The 24,077-nt window shown below is 38.2% G+C and overlaps 1 protein-coding gene and 1 long non-coding RNA gene across 8 annotated transcripts in view; one reads left to right on the top strand and one right to left on the bottom strand.

Moving 5' to 3' along the window:
* LOC115756662 (histidinol dehydrogenase, chloroplastic-like) overlaps positions 1-24,077 on the top strand; it is a 71,873-nt gene that overhangs the window by 42,128 nt on the left and 5,668 nt on the right. For 3 of the 7 annotated variants that reach the window (XM_048285584.1, XM_048285586.1, XM_048285581.1), the window contains one exon: positions 118-476. Coding sequence is in view for 4 of the 7 variants with exons in the window: in XM_048285582.1 (XP_048141539.1) it covers positions 22,654-22,716; positions 22,823-22,864; positions 23,624-23,683; positions 23,801-23,911 (276 nt within the window). In the remaining 3 variants the exon portion in view is untranslated. Of the gene's footprint in view, positions 1-73; positions 477-22,653; positions 22,717-22,822; positions 22,865-23,623; positions 23,684-23,800; positions 23,912-24,077 lie in introns of those variants that run through there. The other 4 variants (XM_048285583.1, XM_048285585.1, XM_048285582.1 and 1 more) reach the window with 3 other exon arrangements.
* Positions 1-24,077, bottom strand: part of LOC115756671 — a 31,351-nt gene that overhangs the window by 4,075 nt on the left and 3,199 nt on the right. Inside the window, exon 2 of the long non-coding RNA XR_004017239.2 lies at positions 10,717-10,719. This is a non-coding gene — a long non-coding RNA (uncharacterized LOC115756671). The remainder of the gene's footprint in view (positions 1-10,716; positions 10,720-24,077) is intronic.

Below are 24,077 nucleotides of genomic sequence, written 5' to 3'. Positions count from 1 at the left end.
TAGACATCGGACTCAGAATTACGCTGCATATGGAAACTATAGTTTTCTGGGCATCCGAATGCTGGTCCCTTAGGCCTCAGAACATTGAAGAGAACTAAGCTTTAAATGTCTGGTGAGTCCGATGTCTTCTCATCTCTCTTTGAATTATGTCGAAGACGGAAACTATTGTTTTCTGGGCATCCAAACACTGGTGTCCAATGTTTTGTATCTAAGTTATGTGTTAAAGGTTTGATAATATCGAGTTTTAGGGTTCTGATTGACAAAGGAGTCGAAAATTTCTATTACTGGTAACATTCAGTAGTATCTGATGTAATTGGCGTAGCTGTGGGTGCTTAATGTCAGTTTTGATGCTATGGTTATCCTATCTCGAGCAACGGGAAATTGTGACTAGTGTACCCACAATTGGTGTCATTTTCTGAAACAAGTACAGTCTGAGTTATGGCTAATGATGCAGTAGTTTTCTGTGCGTTCGTTGTGTGAAGTTATTGATTTACCTCTTGGTGTTATTCAGAGCGAAGCTCGTACATGTAATTTCTTGTAGGTTTTGAGGCAGTGGATACAGAACATCAGGTTTAGCATTTGGGATATCTTTTGTCTTGAGATAAACCCAGTGTGCAGAGCTTCTACGTCATACTTTCTGTGTCTTTGATCGAAATTGCACGGTTCATTATAAAACTGCCTTTAACTTCTCATTCTTTCAGACAATTTGTGGGGTGCCACAAGCAAGCAGCTGTCGGAAAGGTAATGGTGATTCGTGGTAGAAATTCGCGCAAAAATACGATGTCAAAAATCAATAAGTGCATTAGGCAAAGACACGATCTAAAAGAATGCTATCAAGCTACTTGTTATTTTTCGGTCCACAAGGAGGAGAAAATTCCTGCGCGAGCACCAGAGCCCGCTCCAGCTCCCAAGCCCACTGTACAACGCCTAGGCTTTGCTCTGCTTGTTCCTAGTCGGGTACTCTTCTGCCACTTACTATTTCCAAAAGGAACACTCTGAATTGTAGATGTCAGATTCCTTACTTGCCTTGCCCGTTTGATTGCGTTCTGGAGCCAAGTAACCTGGTGTTCCTATTAATGCGGTTGTGTTTGACCCTCTGGTGTGGTTGACTAGCCTAGCCTAGCCAAGCTGAAATATCTCAATTTGGCTATGAACTTTTCATAGAGCACGATGTTGCTGGATTTGATATCCTTGTGGATAACGCATTGATGACGTTGTTCGTGCAAGTAGTGCAGTGTCTAGGCTAATCCCAAAGCGATGTTGTACCTCCTTTCTCATGTCAACAAGGGTCTGCCTTTAAACAGATGATCCTCCAAGCTACCTCCTCCCATGACTTCGTTAACCAGGACGAATTTATTCGCCTCTTGACAGCAGCCTATAAGTTGAACCAAGTTTTTGTGCTTTAGTTGACTTAATCATTTCTCCTAGGATATGTACTCCTTTATCCCTTGCGACAAAAAAAGAAAAGAAACAAAACTAGGGCGGTATTTTCAGTCAGTTTTAACTTAGTGATCATCGTGACAAAAATGGATAAGGTTACAGGTGCTACAGAAGTTCTGCTGTTGACCGGTAGCATTAGAAATCGGTGTGCTTGTCTAATTGTACAAATTAACTTAACAGTTGTGGATGTGACGATACAACTCTGCCATCTTGATGTAATGTGCAAAAGCAGATAGGATATTTAATCTTTTTCTGGAGAGACTTACAAATTTTGAAGTCGAAGATGACAGCGATACTCAGCTTTCTATATCTAGTTTTTTTTGGCTGAATTTGAAATGCCAGTGCTTTTGGCACCTTGTCGGATCCCATGCTCTTAGTTTCAAAGACAGACCATTGCATCATTTCACATTAAATCAAGGAATGCACCTTCAGTGTATACTTCTTAATCTGCTGATTTTGTAAGTCACGATGTCCTCTTCCTGTCTTACCAAGGGATGCACTTTAGTGAGTTTGACCATTTCTCTTCTCTAATGTTTGCTTCATTGACATTAATAGGCAATACAATGATTTGGGAAAATTGCCAAAAAAGTCCTAAATCTATTGCACTTTTGCCAATTCAGCCCTAAACCTTTTGCATTTATGCCAATTCAGTCCTAAATCATTTTTTTGTGCCAATTCGGTGCTAAACCTCTTGCATTTGTGTCAATTTAATCCTTCCAGCCCGCGCGGATGCCGACCGGTGCTGACGTGGATAACTTTTTAATAATATTAAAGGTTGTGATTAGACATGGCCAAATGAAACCGTGGGCCCGGAACCGGCTTGTCGACCAGCCCGGAACAGGCCCGTTGACCGGGCCCACGGTTCCATAATTGTTGGAACCGGCGGTTCCGGGCCGGTTCCGACCCGTTTATTATTATTTTTTTATTTTAAAAATGGGGGTGGGCCTAGTGGGGAAAGAGCCGTTGGGCTCTTTCCCCACACACCCCCCCAACCCAAAAAAAGCAATGGCTCTTTGGGCCGTTGCATGCCAAAAACAAAATGATTTTTCTTTTTTAGTTAAATAACTTTCCCCTTCTCTATAAATACCTTTCATCCCTCTTTCATTTTTCTCACAAGTCCTCTCAACAATTCTATCAATTCTCCCAAATTCTTTCAATCGGCTCAATTCTCTCAATCCCGCCTCAATTCTCTCAATCAGATTTCCGATCAATTCTCTCAAAAATGGCAAGTGGAAGCAGAAATACCGAAAATGTCAAGATGGCGATGGGAGATTTCGAGTATCCTATTCCTGGATATGATCCTCATGAGTATGCATGTTGGGAAGACGACGACGATAATATCAATATTGTTCCCATTCCGAACGTTGAGCACATCTCAACACAAGAAAGTCTGCATCCTCCTACTAGTGTCGAAGAAACGTCGACGACAAAGAGGCGTAACGGAAGGGCCGTGAGAGTATATCCGACTTATGGCTGCACTTCGACAAGGTACGCGATGAAAGCGAAGGTAAATATAATATAAATTGTAAATATTGTTCGCAAACATACAAATTTACAAAAGGAGACGGGTACGGAACATTCCGTCGGCATCCGACGAAAAAACAACCAACGCAAACGGGGATGGACACTACGCAACAACAAATTTCCGGGTACGCCAATTCTAACATTCATTCTTTATTTCATTACACTGATGCACTTTATAAACAAACATTAGTTGAATATGTTGCCCTTGACCATGCGTCGTTTACTACTGGTGAAAATTTTAATTTGAAATATTTGATAAATACTGCATTGGTTCCGCAAGCACCAACTATTCCAAAAAATATTCTTAAACGCGAACTTTTGCATCTTTATAAAAAACAAAAAAAATCTTTAGCAAAATTTTTTGCGGAATTCAATAGACATGTGTATTTAGGTAGCGATATTTGGAGTGATCATTGGAAAATTCATTCTTATATGGGTGTCACGTGTCATTGGATAGGTGACGACTGGACCATTCAAAAAAGACTTATTGCATTTCGAGTTTTTGATAAAAACATTCAGCTCATAATATTTATAGAATAATTAGGCAAGTTTTAGAAGAATATAATTTGATAAATAAAGTATTTTCAATTGGTTTTGATAATGTCGCCGCAAATACCGCTTCCATTCCCGAATTAGAAAATATTTGCAAACCTACTTTTGACGGATAATTTTTTCACATTAGATGTGTTTGTCATGTTTTAAATTTATGTGTACAAGATGGTTTACGAACTCTGGACACTTCTCTCGCCCCAATAAATGGTGCAATTAAATTTTTATGGAGTTGTGTCCATTTTATGAAAGCATGTGGAAAATTTTGTAAACAACATAGGAGAAGGGCAAAAAGGTTTCCAAAAGATATTCTGACTCGTTGGAATTCTACCTACAAGTTGCTTCGTCAAACTTTTGATTATAAAGATTTATTATGTATGTTTATTTCGCAAAATATTCCCGAAATTACTTTACGTCCGCAACATTGGGATGTTTGCAAAAAAAAAAAAAAATTAGATTTTTTGAAAATTTTTAATAATGTTACTAATACTTTATCTGGTATTTATTATTCTACTACGCATTTATTTTTAATACAGTGTGTTAATATTGGTGGTGTTTTTAGTGAATATGAAAAAGATACTGAATTAGATTGGACTATTTTAGTAATGTGAGAAAAATGGTTGTATTATTATTTCAAAATTCCTCTTGTTTATTTAGTTGGTATTATTTTTTATCTACGTATTAAATTAGATAGTTTACTAGATTATCCGAACGTGTATTATTATGATTGTTTAAATTTGGAAGATTCAATAGATATTTCAAATATACAAGGAGATGTTAAGGAATTTATAGTAGTATTATATGGAGAATTTTTTCGTAGATATGATTTAAGTGGTTGTGGATCTTTATATTCTACTGCCTCACGAAGCGAAGATGGTAGTTCACTTAGTAGATGGTATAATATGCTCAAGAGTAGAAAAAAAAAAGGGCAACAGATAATATTTCTAAATTAGAAAAATATTTAACCACTCAATTTGAGTTTTGTGATGCAGAACATTGTACTGATTTCCAAATCCTAGAGTGGTGGAAGAGTCACTCAATCAATTACCCGGTTACGCCCTCATCGCTCGCGAGATATTAGCAACCCCTTATTCAACAGTTGTAATTGAACAAGGATTTAGCGCTGGAGGATTAGTTTTAGACTTTGCCGTTCAAGATTAAGTCCGAAGTCCGTGGAAGGTCAAGCTTGTGTCGACGATTGGATGAATGCTAGGTTTCGGCACCAAGAGCTAGATCGAGAGCACAAATTTTTTAGTGAGGATAGTGGAGATACCACCGCCACGGGTATCACAACGGGTAGGGACGAAACACGATGAGGTAAGTTGGGGTTATCAAAGGTAAAAGAACTACATTGGCTTTGATTCTTCTATCCCCAAGAAGATATGCAGACGCTTAATGATAATTCATTAAGTTCAAGCCCATTCATCCTCTCTCTTTTTTTTCCCCAAATTTTATTACAATGTACAATTTGATTATAATTTATAATTTACTATGTTTATTTTATTATTTATTATTTTAAAAAAGTAAATTAAAAAACATAATCGGAATCGGCCCGGAACCGCCGGTTCGAACCGGAACCGGCTCGGGAACCAGCTCGGAACCGGAACCGCCGGTTCCCGAATCGGAACCGGCCATGTCTAGTTGTGATTAAAGCAAGTAATTGTTCTTGATCTTCATTTGTTTTATCAGCAGAGAGTTCAAACGTAAGTTTTATTTTTGACTAAAACCAACATTCATTCCATTGGTTTCGCTGGCATTATCATAGCAAAACAATCTCGAGGGAGGCTGCTCTGTTAAACATTTGCACATTGAAATGATCATACCTGTCCAATATATTGGATTTTGATAGAATTTTGTATTGCGATTACAGCTTATTTAACTTGAGCATATGACCTGTACATAGGTATCCATTCGAAGAAAGAAGGAAAAGCATTAGGCCATTTATATGTCGAATGATTAAAGCCGCTACTAAATGATGTAGCCATTGCATATTGGATAAATAAGTTAATTAATTAATGTGTGATTCTCACTTGTTTCACCAATTGATTAAAGTACTAATAATCTTACTTAATAAATAAGTTGTTGCAAAACTTCACGTTGACACCTAAATTTTGGGTATTTCATGTTTGTCATTCATCTCGTAATAAAATTTAGGGATTGACCCGACCCCTAAACAAAAATTGGCATTGCATAATTTAGCATCACATTTGTTCATTATAAAACCGGTCCACATCCAATAATTTTCATCCGAGTTAGCCTTATAATGTTTGAATTCGAGGATCAAGGGGAATACCTTCCGTCGACTCTGCATGGACTAGCAAAAACCTTAATGAGGGACCACAAACCTCACCCATGACATGACAAAAGGGACAAAGAAATTGCACACATGAGTATAGGAAATTTGGAAGGAAATCACTTGGGGTTGCAATCTCTGTTGTAAATAAAGTCGGATCGCAATTGATCGTAGCAGAATTCTAACCGTCGGATTCGCGTAATATGATACCGTATTTTCTCTTTCAAGAAAAACGTAAATAGCGCAATAAAATAAAATAAAACTAGAAGAACAATACACTAGAAGTTTTTACGTGAAAAACCCGATGCGGGAAAAACCACGGGATGCTAGTCCAGGAACTACTCCACTATAATCAAAGGATTACAACCGACACTCTAATAGTGTCTCTCTCACAATAAATCCTCACAATTGTCACAAAGCACACCCTCACTTGAGGAACTCTCAAGATCTCTCGTGTTTACTCATTGTTGAGAACTTTTGTGATTTTCCTGGAGTGATTTTCTGGTGCACACACAAAATCCTCCTTTCAATCGCTTTGTTATAGTGGTATATCTCCATCCAAATTAGAATATTCTTTAACCGATTTCGCAATCGCCTCTTGATTGAAAATATCTCTAATTTGGATGATCTCCATAATTGATTTTATTCTGGTATTCTTCCTTTTCAGCATCCTAGCATAATAGGACTCCTTCCAATTAGGTATTCTTGATGAGCAATCATCAAGATCTTTCAAATCAAATCCCGAACATGTTGGGATGCTCTCAACAAATCTCCCCCTAGCCCATCATGGAGGATCTCGAACTTCCTTATTAGTTCGATAAACCAACCTCCTTTCTATAGAATTTTAGTTTTTCCGTAGGTAGAGACTTTGTAAACATATCAGCACCATTTCTGTCGGTGTGGATCTTCTCGATCTTCAATTGCTTCTCTTCCAACATTTCTCGCATCCAATGATACCTAATATCAATATGCTTCGTTCTCGAATGAAATGTGGAATTTTTACTGAGATGAATAGCGCTTTGATTCTCGCAATACACAACATATTCATCTTGGTTGTGCCCTAGCTCTTGCAAAAATCTCTTAATCCACAACATCTCTTTGCTAGCTTCAGTAGCGGCTATGTACTCAGCCTCCATTGTGGACAGTACAACGCACTTTTGCAATCTTGATTGCCAAGAGATAGCTTCACCTGCAAAAGTTATTAAGTAACCATATGTAGACCGCCTGGAATCCACATCTCCTGCCATGTCCGCATTGGTGAACCCCTCAAGTATCGGTTTTCCATCACCAAAACATAAACACAAACTAGATGTAGCTTTAAGATAGCGAAGTATCCACTTGACAGCCTCCCAGTGTTGTTTGCCGGGGTTTGACATATGTTGGCTAACAATTCCAACAGCATACCCAATATCTGGTCATGTGCACACCATCGCATACATGAGACTTCCGACAGCAGAGGCATAAGGAATCTTCAGCATTTCTTCCTTCTCCCTTTCACTTGAGGGACATTGCCTCGTGCTAAGCTAGAAATGATTGGCCAAAGGTGAGCTGACTGCTTTGGCATTGCTCATGTTGAATCTTTACACAACTTTCTCTACATATCTCTCTTGGGACAACCACAGCTTTCTACAATCTCTATCGCACGATATACTCATCCCAAGTATATGCCTTGCCGGTCTAAGGTCCTTCATGGAGAATTCTTAGCTCAACACCTCCTTGAGCTTCGTGATTTTTCTAACATCATGCCCTACAATTAACATATTATCAACATATAATAAAAGAATCAGAAAATCACCGTCATTAAACTTCTTGATGAACACGCAATGATCTCCCATCGTCTTTTTGTATTCATTCCTCTCCATAAATGAATCAAACTTCTTGTACCATTGCCTTGAAGCTTGTTTGAGCCCATAGAGACTCTTCTTCAACTTGCACACAAGATTTTCCTTCCCTTTGGTCACAAAACCTTCGGGCTGCTCTATAAATATCTCCTCGTCAAGATCTCCATATAAGAATGATGTTTTCACGTTGAGTTGCTCGACCTCTAAGTTCAAGGTTGTTGTCAAACCAAGAACTACTCGAATGGACGATATCTTTACAACAAGAGAGAAAATCTCCTCATAATCAACTCCCTTCTAGTGACCGAAACCCTTCACCACCAATCTTGCTTTGTAACGTGGTTTGGGGCTATTTTCTTCGGTCTTCAACCGAAACACCCATTTATTTTTGAGTGTTTTTCGGCCCTTTGGTAGCTTTACCAAATCATAAGTGTGATTGTCATGAAATGATTGCATCTCTTCTTGCATTGCTTTCATCCATTCCTTCTTGTGGGTATTAATTTCCACTTCTTGCAAATTCTCGGGTTCTCCCCCATCGGTGAGGAACACATATTCGTTTGGAGAGTATTTTCTACTAGGTTGCCTTTCTCTCATTGATCTCCTTGGTTGCTCTTGAAGAGTATCACCAACATTAATTATTTCTTCCTCAACCGCATCATCAGTTTTTGCTTCTCCTTCTTCTTGAGCTTCCGCTCCATCATCTCCACCATCTTCATTATTAGTCTCGACCTCAATTTCTTCGGAAGCATCATCATTAGATGTTGTCTCGATTTGTGGTTGCTTAGTCGAGTCATTCTCGACCTCTTCTTGTGCTCCCCCATGAGCAGAATTTTTTGATCATTCCGAGGGTTCTAAGTTGACTAAATCTTCCTCTACACTTTGAGATTCTTTGTGCTTCTTGAGATCTTTAATTGTTTGATCCTCAAAGAACACCACATTTCGGCTTCGAAACACCTTCTTGTTTTCGGGACCCCACAATCTATAGCCAAAATCTTCATGAGCATATCCCAAGAATATGCACTCCTTGGCCTTTCCATCTAGCTTAGCTCGGTCGTCTCTCGGTATATGTGCGAATGCCCTGCAACCAAACACTTTCGGTGATTATAAGATGAATTCTTACCATTCCATACACTTTGTGGAGTCTTGCCTTTGAGTGGAGTCGAAGGTGACAAATTTATCAAATCCACCACCGTCCTCATTGCTTGGCAACTTCGCATGGGAGAGCATACACCTTATCCTCTCACATATTGTTTGATTCATCCTCTCAGCAACACCGTTGTGTTGTGGTGTGTTAGGCACTATTTTCTCAAGCCTTATGCCATGAACTCTGCAGTAATCCTTAAATGGCCATCGGTATTCTCCGCCGTTGTCGCCCCTTACACACTTCAATTTTCTACCAGCCTCCCTTTCTAGTTTCATATGCAAGTCCTTGAAGATATCAAGAACTTGATCTTTTGTCTTCAATGTAATAGCCCACACCTTTCTAGAAAAATCATCTATAAAAGTGAAATAATAGGAAGCACCACCAGCAATTCTCGAAGTCATAGCACAAACATCGGTATGTAACAAATCAAGTCAATTTGTCTTTTTTAATGGGGGAGTAGATTTAAAGGCAACTCTATTATTTTTTTCCTATAATGTAGTCTTCACAAGGGTTTATAGAGGTACCTTTTATTTTCGGGAGTAGCTTCTTTGATATGAGAACCTTCATTCCATTCTCACCCATATGTCCGAGCCTTTTATGCTAAAGCTCGGTAGATACCTCTCTCACTGCATTAACATCTCCTCCGCATAGCTTTGCTTGTATAGTGTAGAGCGATTTATCTTTCACTCCTCTTGCTACCACCAAGCTACCCTTTGTTAACTTCCACTTGCTTTCACCGAAGTGACTCACAAAACCATCATCGTTCAGTTTTCATGTGGAGATTAGTTAAGATGAATATTAGGGACATGCCTTACCACTTTCAAGATCAACTTGCATCCATTGTTGGTCTCAATATTAACACTTCCTATGCCAACAACCTGCGATGAGCCATCATTACCCATTCTCACGAGACCGAAGTCTCCAGTTGTATATGAAGAGAAAAACTCACATGAAAGGAAGCTCCAAAATCAACTAGCCAAGTGGTATCTTGGCACATTAAATTGATGCTATCATCGGTGCGGATAACCATCATGTCTTCATAAACCGTAGTGACATTTGCAGCAGGTGCTTCAACTTGCCTTTTAGCTGCCTTCAATCGACAATCTCTAATGAGATGTCCGGTTTTTCCACAATGAAAACAAGCTCTCTTCTCAGTCCTTGGCCTTGAGGTTGAACGACCTTTAGGTCCACGGCTTTTGCTCCTCCCACGATCTACTTTCTTCTCTTGTTCATTGATAACAAGAGCTCTTTCACCATGGTTGTAGTACCCCTCATCTTTCCGCCTTTGCTCTTCGCTCAGCAATCTGTCCTTCACTAACACCACAATCAATGGTCCATCGGGCGTGGAATTGTGAATCGACACAACTAAGGTGTCCCAGCTTTTTGGCATAGAACTTGTCGGGAAGTGTGCATGCAACTTCGGGGAGATCACCTTCTCCATTGCATTGATTTGATTTACTAAACCTCCTATAGTGCTTATATGTTCAGAGACACTTGTTCCATCTTTGTACTCCATACGTGACACCTTTTTTTTTTTATTTATTATTATTATCAAACTTGCTATGTTTTGAGATGTATTCCTCGCGTATGTCCGCTCCAGATTTCTCCACAAATCATAAGCATTGTCTTCTTGGGTGAAGTTTTCAAAGATGCTTTGATCTAGCCACTATATGATGGTTGCCACACATCTTCCGTTGAGAATGGTCCATTCATCCTCCTCCTCCTCCTCCTCTTCTTCTTCTTCTTCTTCTGATTCTGATTTAGAAGCCGATGCCGAAGTCTTTATCATGCTCTTTGGAAGCGCTCTTGTCTTGATTGGCCTTTGCAAGCCCTTGATGTAGAGATGATCCTCTATCTTGCACCTCCATATTGCGTAATTCGTAGCCGTGAGCTTGATCATATTATCTTTGTCATCCGACATCTTTTACAACCTTGCTCCGATACCACTTTGTTGTAAATAAAGTCGGATCACAATTGATTGCAGCGGAATTCTAACTGTTAGATTCGCGCAATATGACGCCGTATTTTCTCTTTCGAGATAAACGTAAATAGCACAATAAAATAAAATAAGACTAGAAGAACGATACACCAGAAGTTTTTACGTGAAAAACCTGATGCGGGAAAAACCACGGGACGCTAGTCCAGGAACCGCTCCACTATAATCAAAGGATTACAACCGACACTCTACATGTCTCTCTCACAATAAATCCTCACAATTGTCACAAAACACTCCCTCACTTGAGGAACTCTCAAGATCTCTCGTGTTTACTCATTGTTGAGAACTTTTGTGATTTTTCTAGAGTGATTTTCTGGTGCACACACAAAATCCTCCTTTCAATCGCTCTGTTATAGTGGTATATCTCCATCCAAATTAGAATATTCTTTAATTGATTTCGCAATCACCTCTTGATTGAAAATCTCTCTAATTTGGATGATCTCCAGAATTGATTTTATTCTGGTATTCTTCCTTTTCAGCATCCCAGCATAATAGGACTCCTCCTTATTAGGTATTCTTGATGAGCAATCATCGAGATCTCTCAAATCAAATCCTGAACTTGTTAGGCTGCTCCCAACAATCTCCACAAGAAGGAAGGAAACCAATCAATCGGAGAAATCTTCTCTCCAGTAAATCAATTCGTTAAATGTTTTTCCGATGAATAATAGGTTTTTCACTTGCTTATTGGAGACCCGGACATCTATTTTAAAGGGGATGAACACAGAACAAAAAAGCTTGCCTTTTATGTGTCGGAGTGTCATCGATAAGCTAAGCCGTTTTTCACTATACCAAGCCGACGGCCACACCTCTTACATTGTGTCGTTTCGGTCCTCATTGCCTCGGATCAATTCTAGTGAATGTGAGGATGAGGTTTGCCCAAGTTAAGTGAATATTTAGTTCCAACGAATAAGTTTAATATGCATGTTATTAGTTGATAGAACCTTAGGTTATCGTGATTGTTTCCCCGCATTGACCAAGGCTAACATTGTCTTGCGTGGCTTGCTAGGACTGATTTGATCATTTGAAATTCGATTGCCTTGAAATAGCATGTTATTAACGATAGAAATGACTTCTATGTATAACGTACATTTCAACGCATCATGACATTATCAATCCTCGTTGCATATCATTATCTCATGCATATTTAGAACTTGATGCTTTTCCCATATCTATCGATCCTTGGCCTGGCCTTGGAAATTTTGCGCACCGCATTTGGCGTCGATTCAAGTTCTCCTTGTCTGCTAAGGGAGATAAATACCAATTTGAATATTGTCCATTCTCACCTGTTAACGATGTCGCGACCTAAAATTCGAGAATTCAAGATTAATGGATTATCGGGTTAATTATTTAACTAACATAACTCGGACTCTTCCAAGTCCATAACAAATCGCAACTTATGGGTCAAATTGATTAAAATGGAGATATTTTTTTATTGGAGTCACCACCAATCATTTTTGGTAGGTCGATTAGAAGCCTAAGTAAATTAGCGGGAGAACTAAATTACTTCTACAAACCAGGGATTAAACGTTCGAGAGCTTGATTACACTAGATTACTATAACGCCTTTTCGGTACCATTTTATTTCATGAAAAAATCATTTCAGAATGCAACATTAATTGATTTTAACCTCCGAGTTTAATTGCAATTCAATTAAGAGAACGAACAGTAATTAGTGGATTACAAAGTATCCATTGCTTGGAATTCAAATTTGATCTCCTTCCATACTTCACAAGCAGTAGCTAGTTCAGGACTCCATTTGCTAGCCTCACGGATAATTTCATTACCCTCACGAGCAAGATCACGTCCCTCATTACGAGCTTTTACGCATGCTTCCCGAGCTACTCGATTCGCTATGGCACCCGGTGCATTTCCCCAAGGGTGTCCTAAAGTTCCTCCGCCGAATTGTAGTATAGAATCATCTCTAAGTCACTAACAAAGGTTATCACACTGGTACGCAATCAATTAAATTAAACAAATAGAAGTCAAGGTAATTACATGAAGCATGTGACAAGACAAATTGTTCTCACTTTTGGATTTTCGCTTTTTAATCGGATAAAGACTAACCTATATGCAATGCATGAATTTAATCTAAGATGCAAATGAATCAAATTAAATGCAAGGAAATCCTAAGCATGCATATGAAATTAATTTAATTAACTACATGACTAACCTAGATGACTTGCAATTAAATTAAACTATAGTATAAATGATGGTTTAGTTCAATTAAATTGACTACATGACGTGTGAATTGATGATTAAAACCCTAAACATGCAATTCTATATGCAATACAAACTTAAATGCAATCTATATGACATGGCAAAGATGATGTATAATGCATGATGACATGACATGAATGATTTATTTTTGTATTTTCGGAATATTTAATGACCCTAAAGGAAACTATGCCTAAATATAATTGTCTTCCATATTTTAGGGTTTAAATTTGCCTAAACATTAACCTATTAAAGATGGATTATTTTTAGACATGAAAATCTACAAAAAAATCTACTCAAATATGTAGATTCTATCCTAGAATGCAAATCTAAGTTAAATTATTCTAGAATTAAATCAAAATGCAAATATTTCCGAGATGCAATCTAATCTATATGTAGAAACTATTTAAATGCAACATCTTTTAGAAATTTAAAATATGTCATGCGAGACAATACATTCTAAAATATAACAATTGACAATCAACAAATTCAAATAAGAAAAGTAGATAAAATGCCAATTCAAAAAATAAAGAAGGTGGATATATCAATCAATTTTTGAAAATATTTTGCGAATATTTGAATCCAATCTTTAATTCGTAATTTTACGATTAACGATTGAATTCAAATCCTTGCATAATTAGAGTATTCCGTCAATAATTCTAAAGATGGACTTTCTGGATCATATGGCAAGTTGCGGATCCTGCATTTTGATAAAAATATCTACTTTGATGCAAATATGCAAGATATGCAAATATATTTAAGATATGAAATATGTTCAAGATAGGCAACGAAATATTTGAAATCAGAATCTTACCTATCTTGCGGATATCTTTCCTAATTCGAATTGGATCGAATTGCTCGAGATCGCTTACGGATTGGATGGGCGAGGCTCCCATGTGCGCGGATGATCATGGCGGAAGGACTTTTGATGGGACACTTTGGCAAGTACAACAACACCTGCAGATTTAATAACTTCAACCAAAGCCGACTGAGTTAGTGGACTGCTTGAAGAGAATGTGGCCGCAAGTCAGAGGACTCCACTGAGAATTAAATGAACAATTCAGTAGATGACAAATGCTTGGGCATGATGAAGGTGCTGTCCTTGCTCCCAATGAACATAAGTAAACCTGCATGAAAGTAAAGTCTTTGAGTGGTCCAAGATTGGACTTGCTGGACTCCCGGTGGTGCCTGGTGGATGCGGTTAGACATGGCCAAATTGGAACCGCGTTCCGGAACGGGCCCGTTGACCGGGCCCACGGTTTCGACCAGTTTATTAAAAAAAAAAGGCCCCGGTGGGGCAAAGAGCCGTTGGCTCTTTGCTCCACCTGGCCCACCACACCCCACCCCTCCCCCGCCCCCCCAAAAGAGCTGCTGCAGAACATGCAACGGCCAATTTGGCCGTTGCTTTTTTTAAAAAAGAAAAAAAGAAAAAATTGATTTGTTTTTAATTCTTCTTTATAAATACCTATCATCTCCCTTTCATTTTTCTCACAAATCCTCTCAACAATTCTCTCAATTCTCTCAAATTCTCTCAATCCGCTCAATTCTCTCAATCCCGCCTCAATTCTCTCTCAATCGGATTTCTGATTAATTCTCTAAAAAATGGCAAGTGGAAGCAGAAATACTTGAAAAGGCAAGATGATTATGGGAGATTCTGAATATCCTATTCCTGAATATGATCCTCGTGAATATGCATGTTGGGAAGACAATGATAATAATATCAACGTTGTTCTGATTCTGAACGTTGAGCACATTCCAACATGATAAAATTTTCATCCTCCTACTGGTGTCGAAGAAATGTCAACGGCAAATGAGCCGAAACGGAAAGGCCGAGAGAGTACATCCGACTTGTGGCTGTACTTCGACAAGGTACGTGATGAAAGCGAAGGTAAGTATAATATAAATTGTAAATATTGTCCGAAAACATACAAATTTACGAAAGGAGAGGGCTACGGAACATTCCGTTGGCATCCGACGAAAAAACATCCAACGCAAGCCGGGATGACACTACGCAACAACAAATTTCCGGGTACGCCAATTCTAATTCTCATCCTTTATTCTGTTACACCGATGCACTTTATAAACAAACATTAGCTGAATATGTTGCCCTTGATCATGCTCTGTTTACTACTTGTGAAAATTTTAATTTGAAATATTTGATAAATACTGCGTTGGTTCCGCAAGCACCAACTATTCCAAAAAGTACTCTTAAACGCGAACTTTTTCATCTTTATTAAAAAAAAAATCTTTAGCAAAATTTTTTGTGGAATTCAATGGACGTGTGCATTTAGGTAGCAATATTTGAAGTGATCCTTGGCAAATTCATTCTTATATGGGTGTCACGTGTCATTGGATAAGTGACGAATGGACCATACAAAAAAGACTTAATACATTTCGAGTTTTTGATGAAAAACATTTGGCTCATAATTTGATAATTAAGCAAGTTTTAGAAAAATATAATTTGATAAATAAAGTATTTTCAATTGGTTTTGATAATGCCGCCGTAAATACTGCTTCCATTCCCGAATTAAAAAATATTTGCAAACCCTCTTTTGGCAGACAATTTTTTCACATTAGATGTGCTTGCCATGTTTTAAATTTATGTGTACAAGATAGTTTACGAACTCTTGACACTTCTCTCGCCCCAATAAAATGTGCAATTAAATTTTTATGGAGTGGTGCCCATTTTATAAAAGCATGGAGAAAATTTTATAAATAACATGGGAGAAGGGTAAAAAAGTTTTCAAAAGATATTCCGACTCGTTCGAATTCAACCTACGAGTTGCTTCGTCAAACGTTTGATTACAAAGATTTATTATGTATGTTTATTTCGCAAAATATTCCCGAAATTACTTTACTTCCGCAACATTGGGATGTTTGCAAAAAAAATTTAGATTTTTTGAAAATTTTTAATGATGCTACTAATACTTTATCTGGTATTTATTATCTTACTACGCATTTATTTTTAATAGAGTGTGTTAATATTGGTAGTGTTTTTAGTGAATATGAAAAAGATACTGAATTAGATAGAACTATTTTAGTAATGCGAGAAAAATGGTTGAATTATTATTTCCAAATTCTTTTTGTCTATTTAGTTGGTATTGTTTTTTTATCAACGTATTAAATTAGACGGTTTACTAGATTATTTGAATGTGTATTAGCATGATTGTTTACATTTGGAAGATTCAATAAATATTTCAAATATACAACGAGATGTTAAAGAATATATAATAATATTATATGGAGAATTTTGTAGTAGATATGGTTTAAGTGATTCCGGATCTTTACAATCTACTGCCTCACGTAGCGAAGCTGGTAGTTTACTTAGTAGATGGTACAATATGCTCAAGAGTAGGCAAAAAAATAAAAAAAAAATAAAAGGGGCAACAGGTAGTATTTCCGAATTAGAAAAATATTTAACCACTCAATTTGAGTTTCGTGATGCAAAACATAGTACAGATTTTGAAATCCTAAATTGGTGAAAGAGTCACTCAATCGATTACCCGGTTCTCGCCCTCATCGCTCACCAGATATTAGCAACCCCTTCTTCAACAGTTGCGGTTGAATAAACATTTAGCGCTGGAGGATTAGTTTTGGACTCTCGCCGTTCAAGATTAAGCTCGGAGTCCGTGGAAGCTCAAGCTTGTGTCGACGATTGGATGAAGGCTAAATTTCGATTCCAAGAGCTGGATCGAAAACACGAATTTTTTATTGAGGATTGTGGAGATACCACCGCCACGGGTACCACAACGGGTAACAACGATTGACGATGAGGTAAGTTGGGGTTATCAAAGGTAAAAGAACTACATGGGCTTTGATTCTTCTATTCCCAAGAAGATATGTAGGCGCTTAATGATAATTCATTAAGTTCAAGCCCATTCCTCCTCTCTCTTTTTTTCCCCACATTTTATTACAATGTACAATTTGATTATAATTTATAATTTATTATGTTCACTTTATTATTTGTTATTTTAAAAATTAAAATTAAAAAACAGAATCGGAATCGGCTCGAGGACCGACCTGAAACCGCCGGTTCCGAAGAACTAGCCATGTCTAGATGCGGTGGTGTCTGGTCACTCCCCTGACTTCAAGTTGGAATGTTCTTTGCCCACGGTTAAATCTTCATTTGTTGACCAAGCTGATGTGGATGAAGGACTAACAGAGTCCCATGTGATGATTGATGGGTAATGGAGACCGCGTTGATGTTGGGATATGCATAACATGCATAAACAAATAAAATATAAAATGCAGCGAAAATAAATAAAAATTCCATATATGTATCTCCAGAGATATAGTTCGTGCGTTTCAATCAAAAATTATATATTGATTAAGAGGGTTAAAGGATTACCTCTCGTAGCGTGCTTAAAAACAAGTTGGTTCAAATGTTCTTTGTTCGAGCCCCACAATATCGAACCTCTAGTTCAGACACACCACTAATGGCAACGTCGAATGGAAAGATGAACTCAGGAAAAATTACCGCATTAATTGTGCTAGCAATCCCCTGACTTCAAGTTGGAATGTTCTTTGCCCACGGTTAAATCTTCGTTCGTTGACCAAGCTGATGCGGATGAAGGACTAACAGAGTCCCATGTGATGATTGATGGGTAATGGAGACCACGTTGACGCTAGAGAACCTTGTGGTCAGTGGTGCAGCAGCTTCTTTGGAGCGAGTTGGAGATTAGAGGAAACTACATCGCCGTCAGATCTGCTGGGTTCGTCAAGGAATTGCTTGCTAAAATCCTCTACAACGGGGACCTTTTGAGAAAGCCTGTTATGAGAAAAAGCACCTGTTTGACCAAAGGCTAATTCCCGTTTGACCGAGGACTAAACATATTATAGACCAACACAATAACGAAACAAAGCAAATCCTTCTCGGTGAATAGCTCTCCTTTGAAGTTTACTTTCCACTTCTCCCACACACATCACTGGATGAACTTGCTGAGGGGTCATCAGAGATTGTGATATGGTGCCAAGGCCTTGAGTAACCTGCAAATATATAAAACTTCAAACATTCATAAACAACTGAATCTATGAACTTCTTGGACACACAAGCTTGGTTTGTATTGGTCTCCAAGTTTCAACAAGAGAACCTCCCCAGATCTGACTGTGGCGAGCTCTACTTTGCAGCAATCCGACGAGGTCTTCTCCATAGCAGCTTCGACGATGGTGAGGAGCAAATCACGCCAGTGCTGAATTTTGAGACTGCTCGATTGGATGCTCGAGAAAAATCTTAAAAAAAAAAAAAAATTTTGTTGTCTCTTCTGGTCGTGGATGCGAACCCCCATCTATGGGCTCCATTTTCCTTCTTCATGATTATCTCCTCTCAATTTGTAGATCGTGAACGTGCACCTTGCCATGCCCTCGTGCCTCCCTCTCAATATGCCGTGTGTAAAATTATGTGGCCTTCTCCTGTACTGTGAATCTCCTTGGGGTCCTGATGTCGTGTATTCTTTCAATCTCTGGCCTTGGATACAATTCATTGGCCCCCCTACTGTGAACGCGAACCCCTCTTTTATAGAAAAAAGTCCTTACGTATCTGTGGGAAAGCATGAAACCGTAGGGTTGTTTTGATTTGTGAAGATTTTCCTTGATTTGCAATCTTTTGATTTCCTATTCTATTGACCGATAATGCCGTCAATGTGTCTACATTCATTCACCATCCGCCGGCTCATTGCACAAGTATCATCAATCTTCAAGATTTGCAATCAGAGTTAAACTGACTAGCTTTAAATGGCTCTGATTCACCGCTTGTCAATTTAGCTCCTTTTACCACCGCCAATCCAAACAATTGCAAATGTTTATGCCTACGGAAAATTAAAATGCAAACTATATGAACATATTTTTGCTAGGAACTAAGGTAGCCCCTAATTTTAAAATGCTATTAATGACTAAAAGGGGAGTCAAAATTTGGGTCTCAACAAACGAGAAAATGTATAAATAAATCAGTTATGGTTGTTCAGTTACAATTTTTTACCATCCTAGAGTGTTATTCCGAGGAGTCCCTGCGAAGACGAATAAGTGAGAAGAACAAAACGCATTAACTCTCCGCAACGAGGAAAACAACGTCAGCACATGAATAAAAAAGTTCTCTCTTAGTGAGGCTGCCTCTTATAATGGAAGTGAGGCAATGACACCTGCCCCGTACTCCCTATTTACGAGCATTTGGTACTTTGCCAAGATTTCACCGTTGAATGAGTCATCATTAGAAGATCAATCCGCAGTTAGCAATCGAGCGCCCGTTCAATTTTAAGTTTCATATGCAAAATGTGGCATCCATTTTGAAAGATTGATTTGTGATTGTACTCTTGCAAAAACGAGGTGATTTTTGTTGTGACAAATCAATACAAAAAATGTCATTTGAATTTTATTTTTGGAATGTGATCTTGGTGCTAAAATTTTTGTGTGAAATGTGATTTCAATTCTATGTTCCAAAATGTAATCTTGACTTGAAAGATTTATGTGCAAAATATGATTTTAGACCCATAACTGGAAAATCAGACAAAACTGTAGCCCTTGAGTTTTGTTCTTTTGCTTTTGTTTGAGAAAATTAGTTTATGTTAAGGGTTCATCACCAAAAGCGATTGCCAGACTTTCCAATTATAAGCCTAGATCACCTAGGTATCGATTTTTGCGGATTATTGCAATGGGAAATTAAATTTCGGAAACTCGAGAAAGAGCTAAAGAGCAAGATGGACTTATTTTCAGGGAAATCTCTTTGTTAGGTAGGCCTAGAGATCACTGATTAGTCGAATGAGCCCATCCCTATGTCTTAACTTGTGACGTTCAACACAGAAAAGTACGATATACTGTAGGCTCAAAGCTCTCACCTCAATTAAATAAAAAAGAGTTGACCATCCGCGCGTTCGTCCCATTTGTGCTCTTCTTTTCTAACCGAAAAGAGCGCGGTTGCGAATGGAGTACCACGAGAGGTTTCCCACACCGCATCCTATTCCCAATGCCTTCCAAGGGCTTACTAATGCGATCGGGGGCTTTAGACCGCGGGTCGTACGCAAGAAGTTTAGTGCTAAACCAGTAAAAACATGCATAGCAAATTTAAATCAACCACGGCTTCTAAATAACCCACATGCATTCACATACATGTCATTCGACCTACAAGAAAAAGGGTTAAACAAACACGCCTCTATCCGATCCATTGCTCTAGAGGCTCTGACGACGAAGGCGGTTGGATCGTCAAGACCCAAATTCAAAATTCCCTTCATCACAGCTAAGTGTCTAATCCCCTACGGACCCTCTGGGGATCTTTCGCGTTCGACGTCCATCTCATACTCTTTTGTCAGTACTAAATAAAACTCAAGGAGTGCTTGTCGACCTAAAAAAGCATCGAATTTAGTGAGTAAATCATTAAATACATGCATCGGGTATTTAGTTTGTAATTAACATCAACCCCGTGTTCCCTTGTAATATGCGATAGTGAAGCCCATGCCAACGTCACTAACAAGCCCTAAAATAAATATTACATCAACAAATTTGGCACCTCCAAAATCAGTTCCAAAATACGGTCTAAAATGGATGGAGATATACTTTTTTTTTTGGTTGAAATAGAAACATATTCAAAATTGGGCTTTACTATTTTAAAAAAAAATTGGGTGACATTTTTTTTTGCCAATTTTTTGCATCCATTGATTAAATCAAACGTGTACAAGTTAAGGAACATGGCATTGTAGAGGAAGGAAAGTTGAGGCCTAATAAGCTCTATAATGTTTGACAGAAAAAAAAAAAAAGCTCCATAATGAGAGATATAATTGAGGGTCGTCACCATTTTAGAGAGAGGATTTTTTTTTTCCAAATGAGAAAAAAATTGTTTTTTCTTGTTCATTGTATGCATTGTTCAAACTTATTTTAGGGATTGTTTTAACTTTCATTTATCCTCTCAATTACACTTATCACCTTTGTGTTATCTTATTGCACGGTGTGAAAGTATAACTGAATTCGGTGCAACACACATTTTTTGTATGGTGAAATTATAAAATGCTCATCGTATAATACCTTATAGTACCCTATATGTATTTTTATCATTGAGAACTTAATATATGTCTGATTTTTTTTTTTTATGCATGTCATGTAATGTTGGAAAAAGTTCATTAGGCACTATATGATTAAGAAAAAAACATAATCTACCAAGAAAATGAATTGTAAAATATAACTTGGAGAATAAAGTAAAAGGAATTCGATGGAAAAAAAAAAGGTGACATAAAGGAGGAGAAGAAACAAAGAGCAAAAGTGACGGTTGATATAAATTTGGTGAGAGTTTGAGATTAATTATTTCCATTTCTTAAATTTGGTTGATATAATCTATTAATTTGAAAATTAAAATCAATTATATTTCTGGTATTTTTGTTATGCCTCTTTCCTTCTTTGATCGAAAATCAACTTTACCATCTTCTTGAACAGGTTTATAAATAGAAAGGCGAGGGTTTGGACTTCCTCGGCGCCAGAGCTCGCGGAAGCCATCAATGAGCATGCAAGCAATAGGATCAAAGCATTCAGTTGTGGGTAGTATCTCGGTGCATCCTAATCTTCATATAAGACGACCGAGAGAAAGGTGTTCGATGAAGGCTTACGAGCTGGGGAAGCTTACTGATGCCGAGGTCCATAGTCTCAAGGCCCGGCCGCGTATTGATTTCCCGAGAATCTTTAGCGTGGTGAGTTTTGAGGTTATTCTCGATTATGTCCATCGAATTAGCTTTTTCACCGCGGCAGTAAATTGTTTTGCTCACTTTTTTCTCTTTTAGGTCAATCCGATAATCGATGACGTCCACCGTAGAGGCGATTCTGCAGTCAAAGAGTCCGCGTTCTCTCTGATTTCTTGTTTAAGATGATGATCTTTGAAACTCCGTTTAGAAGGAGGACATTGTGATGATGTTGAAATGTCCAGCTTATTTGCTGTCATAGGTACGCTGCGGCATTTGACCAAGTTGAGCTGGAGAAGATTGTTGAGAAGGTGTCCGACCTTCCAGACCCAGAGGTGTGACTCTTAAGATAACACGTGCTTTTCAGATGCTCGTCTTTGTTGACCAGATGGTCTATCTTATCAGTTTTAGGGACATAAAATCCTGACCTAACATTTGCCAATTTTACAGCTTGATGCAACAGTAAGAAAAGCATTCGATGTGGCCTATGATAATATATATGCATTTCATTTGGCTCAAAAATCACCTGAAATGAGCATCGAGAACATGAAAGTAAGGAGAGATGTTGTCCGATTTCTCCTTTTCAATCTAGCGAGTCTCATTTAGGCTCATGGAGATTATGATCCTTTAGGGTGTTGTTTGTAAAAGGGTGGCCAGGAGCATTGCCTCCGTGGGCCTTTATGTTCCTGGAGGTACTGCAGCTCTACCATCAACAGCTCTTATGCTTGCAGTTGTAAGTCGATGAAAGTTGCCTCCTGTTATTTTTTGCCAAATATACAACAAATAATTTGATTTCCCTATATCGGAGATTGGAATTACTTGACATCTTGGTTTGTTGCATGCTTCAGCCTGCACAGATTGCTGGGTGTGGGACTGTTGTTCTTGCAACTCCCCCAAATCAGGATGGCAGCATTTGCAAGGTAAATTTCCCTCCACAAAGATGTTGTGTCTAGGTGCTAAGCAATATGAGCCTGATTACACCTTTCTATTTTTCATTACCTGAAGGAAGTACTGTACTGTGCCAAGAAAGCTGGGGTGACTCACATCCTTAAAGCTGGAGGAGCACTGGTGTGAACCATGACACAGACTATTGTTTTGTTTAGTTTTTTTTTTACTATTCTGTTTCTTTTGCATGTTAGATGTTCTTCATTTGTGGTATTTTTCTGCTATGCAGGCCATAGCTGCCATGGCATGGGGAACTGAATCCTGCCCGAAGGTACCTTTAATTGGTGTCAATGAAGTCCTTTGTCATCAGGAGTTTTTGGAGAAATGCCTGAATCTTTTCTCCAACAAATACTTAGGGTTGCGAAGTGCAGCCACGTAGTTATTGGAATCAGTGAAAATCCTGATTAGTGTTGTAGCTTAAGGCCATGAAGAGAGAGAGGGAATTAGTAAAGCGCATATGAGGTCTATGGGCAATTACATGGCTCACCCATTTCTCGCCCTACCTGACCAAAAAACATCTGGCAAATGTTAAGAATAGGGAGTGGCAAGATTTCATTGAACGGCCAAAATCGAATAGAGAAGTTTTTGGTTAAAAGTCTTCTCTATACGAGAATTCCATCGAATTTGTTATTTCTTCAGTTGCTTGGAAGAGGTATAATCAGGCCTCCTAAGGGATCTAATAATTGTTATGTGAATTCTTGGTCGGATTTTTGTTACAAATATATATATATATATATATATATATATATATGGATGCATTTAAATGGATTTCTTGACCTCTGCTACCAATGAGTTTATGGTCTTGGTTGAATTTTTCTAAAGGAATCTGTGTGCTTTTGAGTATTCTGATTAGGAAAAACGACAAGAAGGGGAAAAGGAGGGTTTGGACGGTATCAATTAGAATTATGCTCTGTACTTAAATTGCCTTCAAAATGATAGAACTTGTTCCCCGTGGCTCAGTCATTTTTTAAAAAAGAATGTCATCTGGCGTCTAATGATTATTGTGTTGGCTTGCGTTTATTTTTGGTAGGTTGAGAAGATATTTGGTCCTGGAAATCAGTATGTCACCGCGGCAAAAATGATTCTCCAAGTATAAATCAGCACTATTTTCAGTCCTTTCCACGAATAAATTGCTGGAGCCCGATACCATTTGCTGAATTTATTTTTACCAATTAACACCTCTTGTGTAATCTCATCTCCTTAACAGAACAGTGAAGCAATGGTTGCCATTGACATGCCTGCGGGTCCTTCGGAAGTTCTTGTCATTGCAGACAAGTATGCTAGTCCAGTCCACATAGCAGCTGATCTGCTATCCCAGGTGCTTTTGCTTTGTGAAGTGATTTGATATGTCTAATGAATGAAACTACTTCTGCAAATGGTGCTGCATTTGATTTGTATTGAACAGATTCTAAATCATTGTTTTGGGATATCTTATGTAGACATCCTGTGGGATATATTATGTAGACATCTGCATTGATACAATG

Source organism: Rhodamnia argentea, chromosome 9 (genome assembly GCF_020921035.1).
Source record: "Rhodamnia argentea isolate NSW1041297 chromosome 9, ASM2092103v1, whole genome shotgun sequence".
In the NCBI taxonomy this organism is placed as follows: domain Eukaryota; kingdom Viridiplantae; phylum Streptophyta; class Magnoliopsida; order Myrtales; family Myrtaceae; genus Rhodamnia; species Rhodamnia argentea.
Note: the sequence above shows the minus strand (reverse complement) of the source record. Positions and strands in the feature narration are given on the sequence as shown.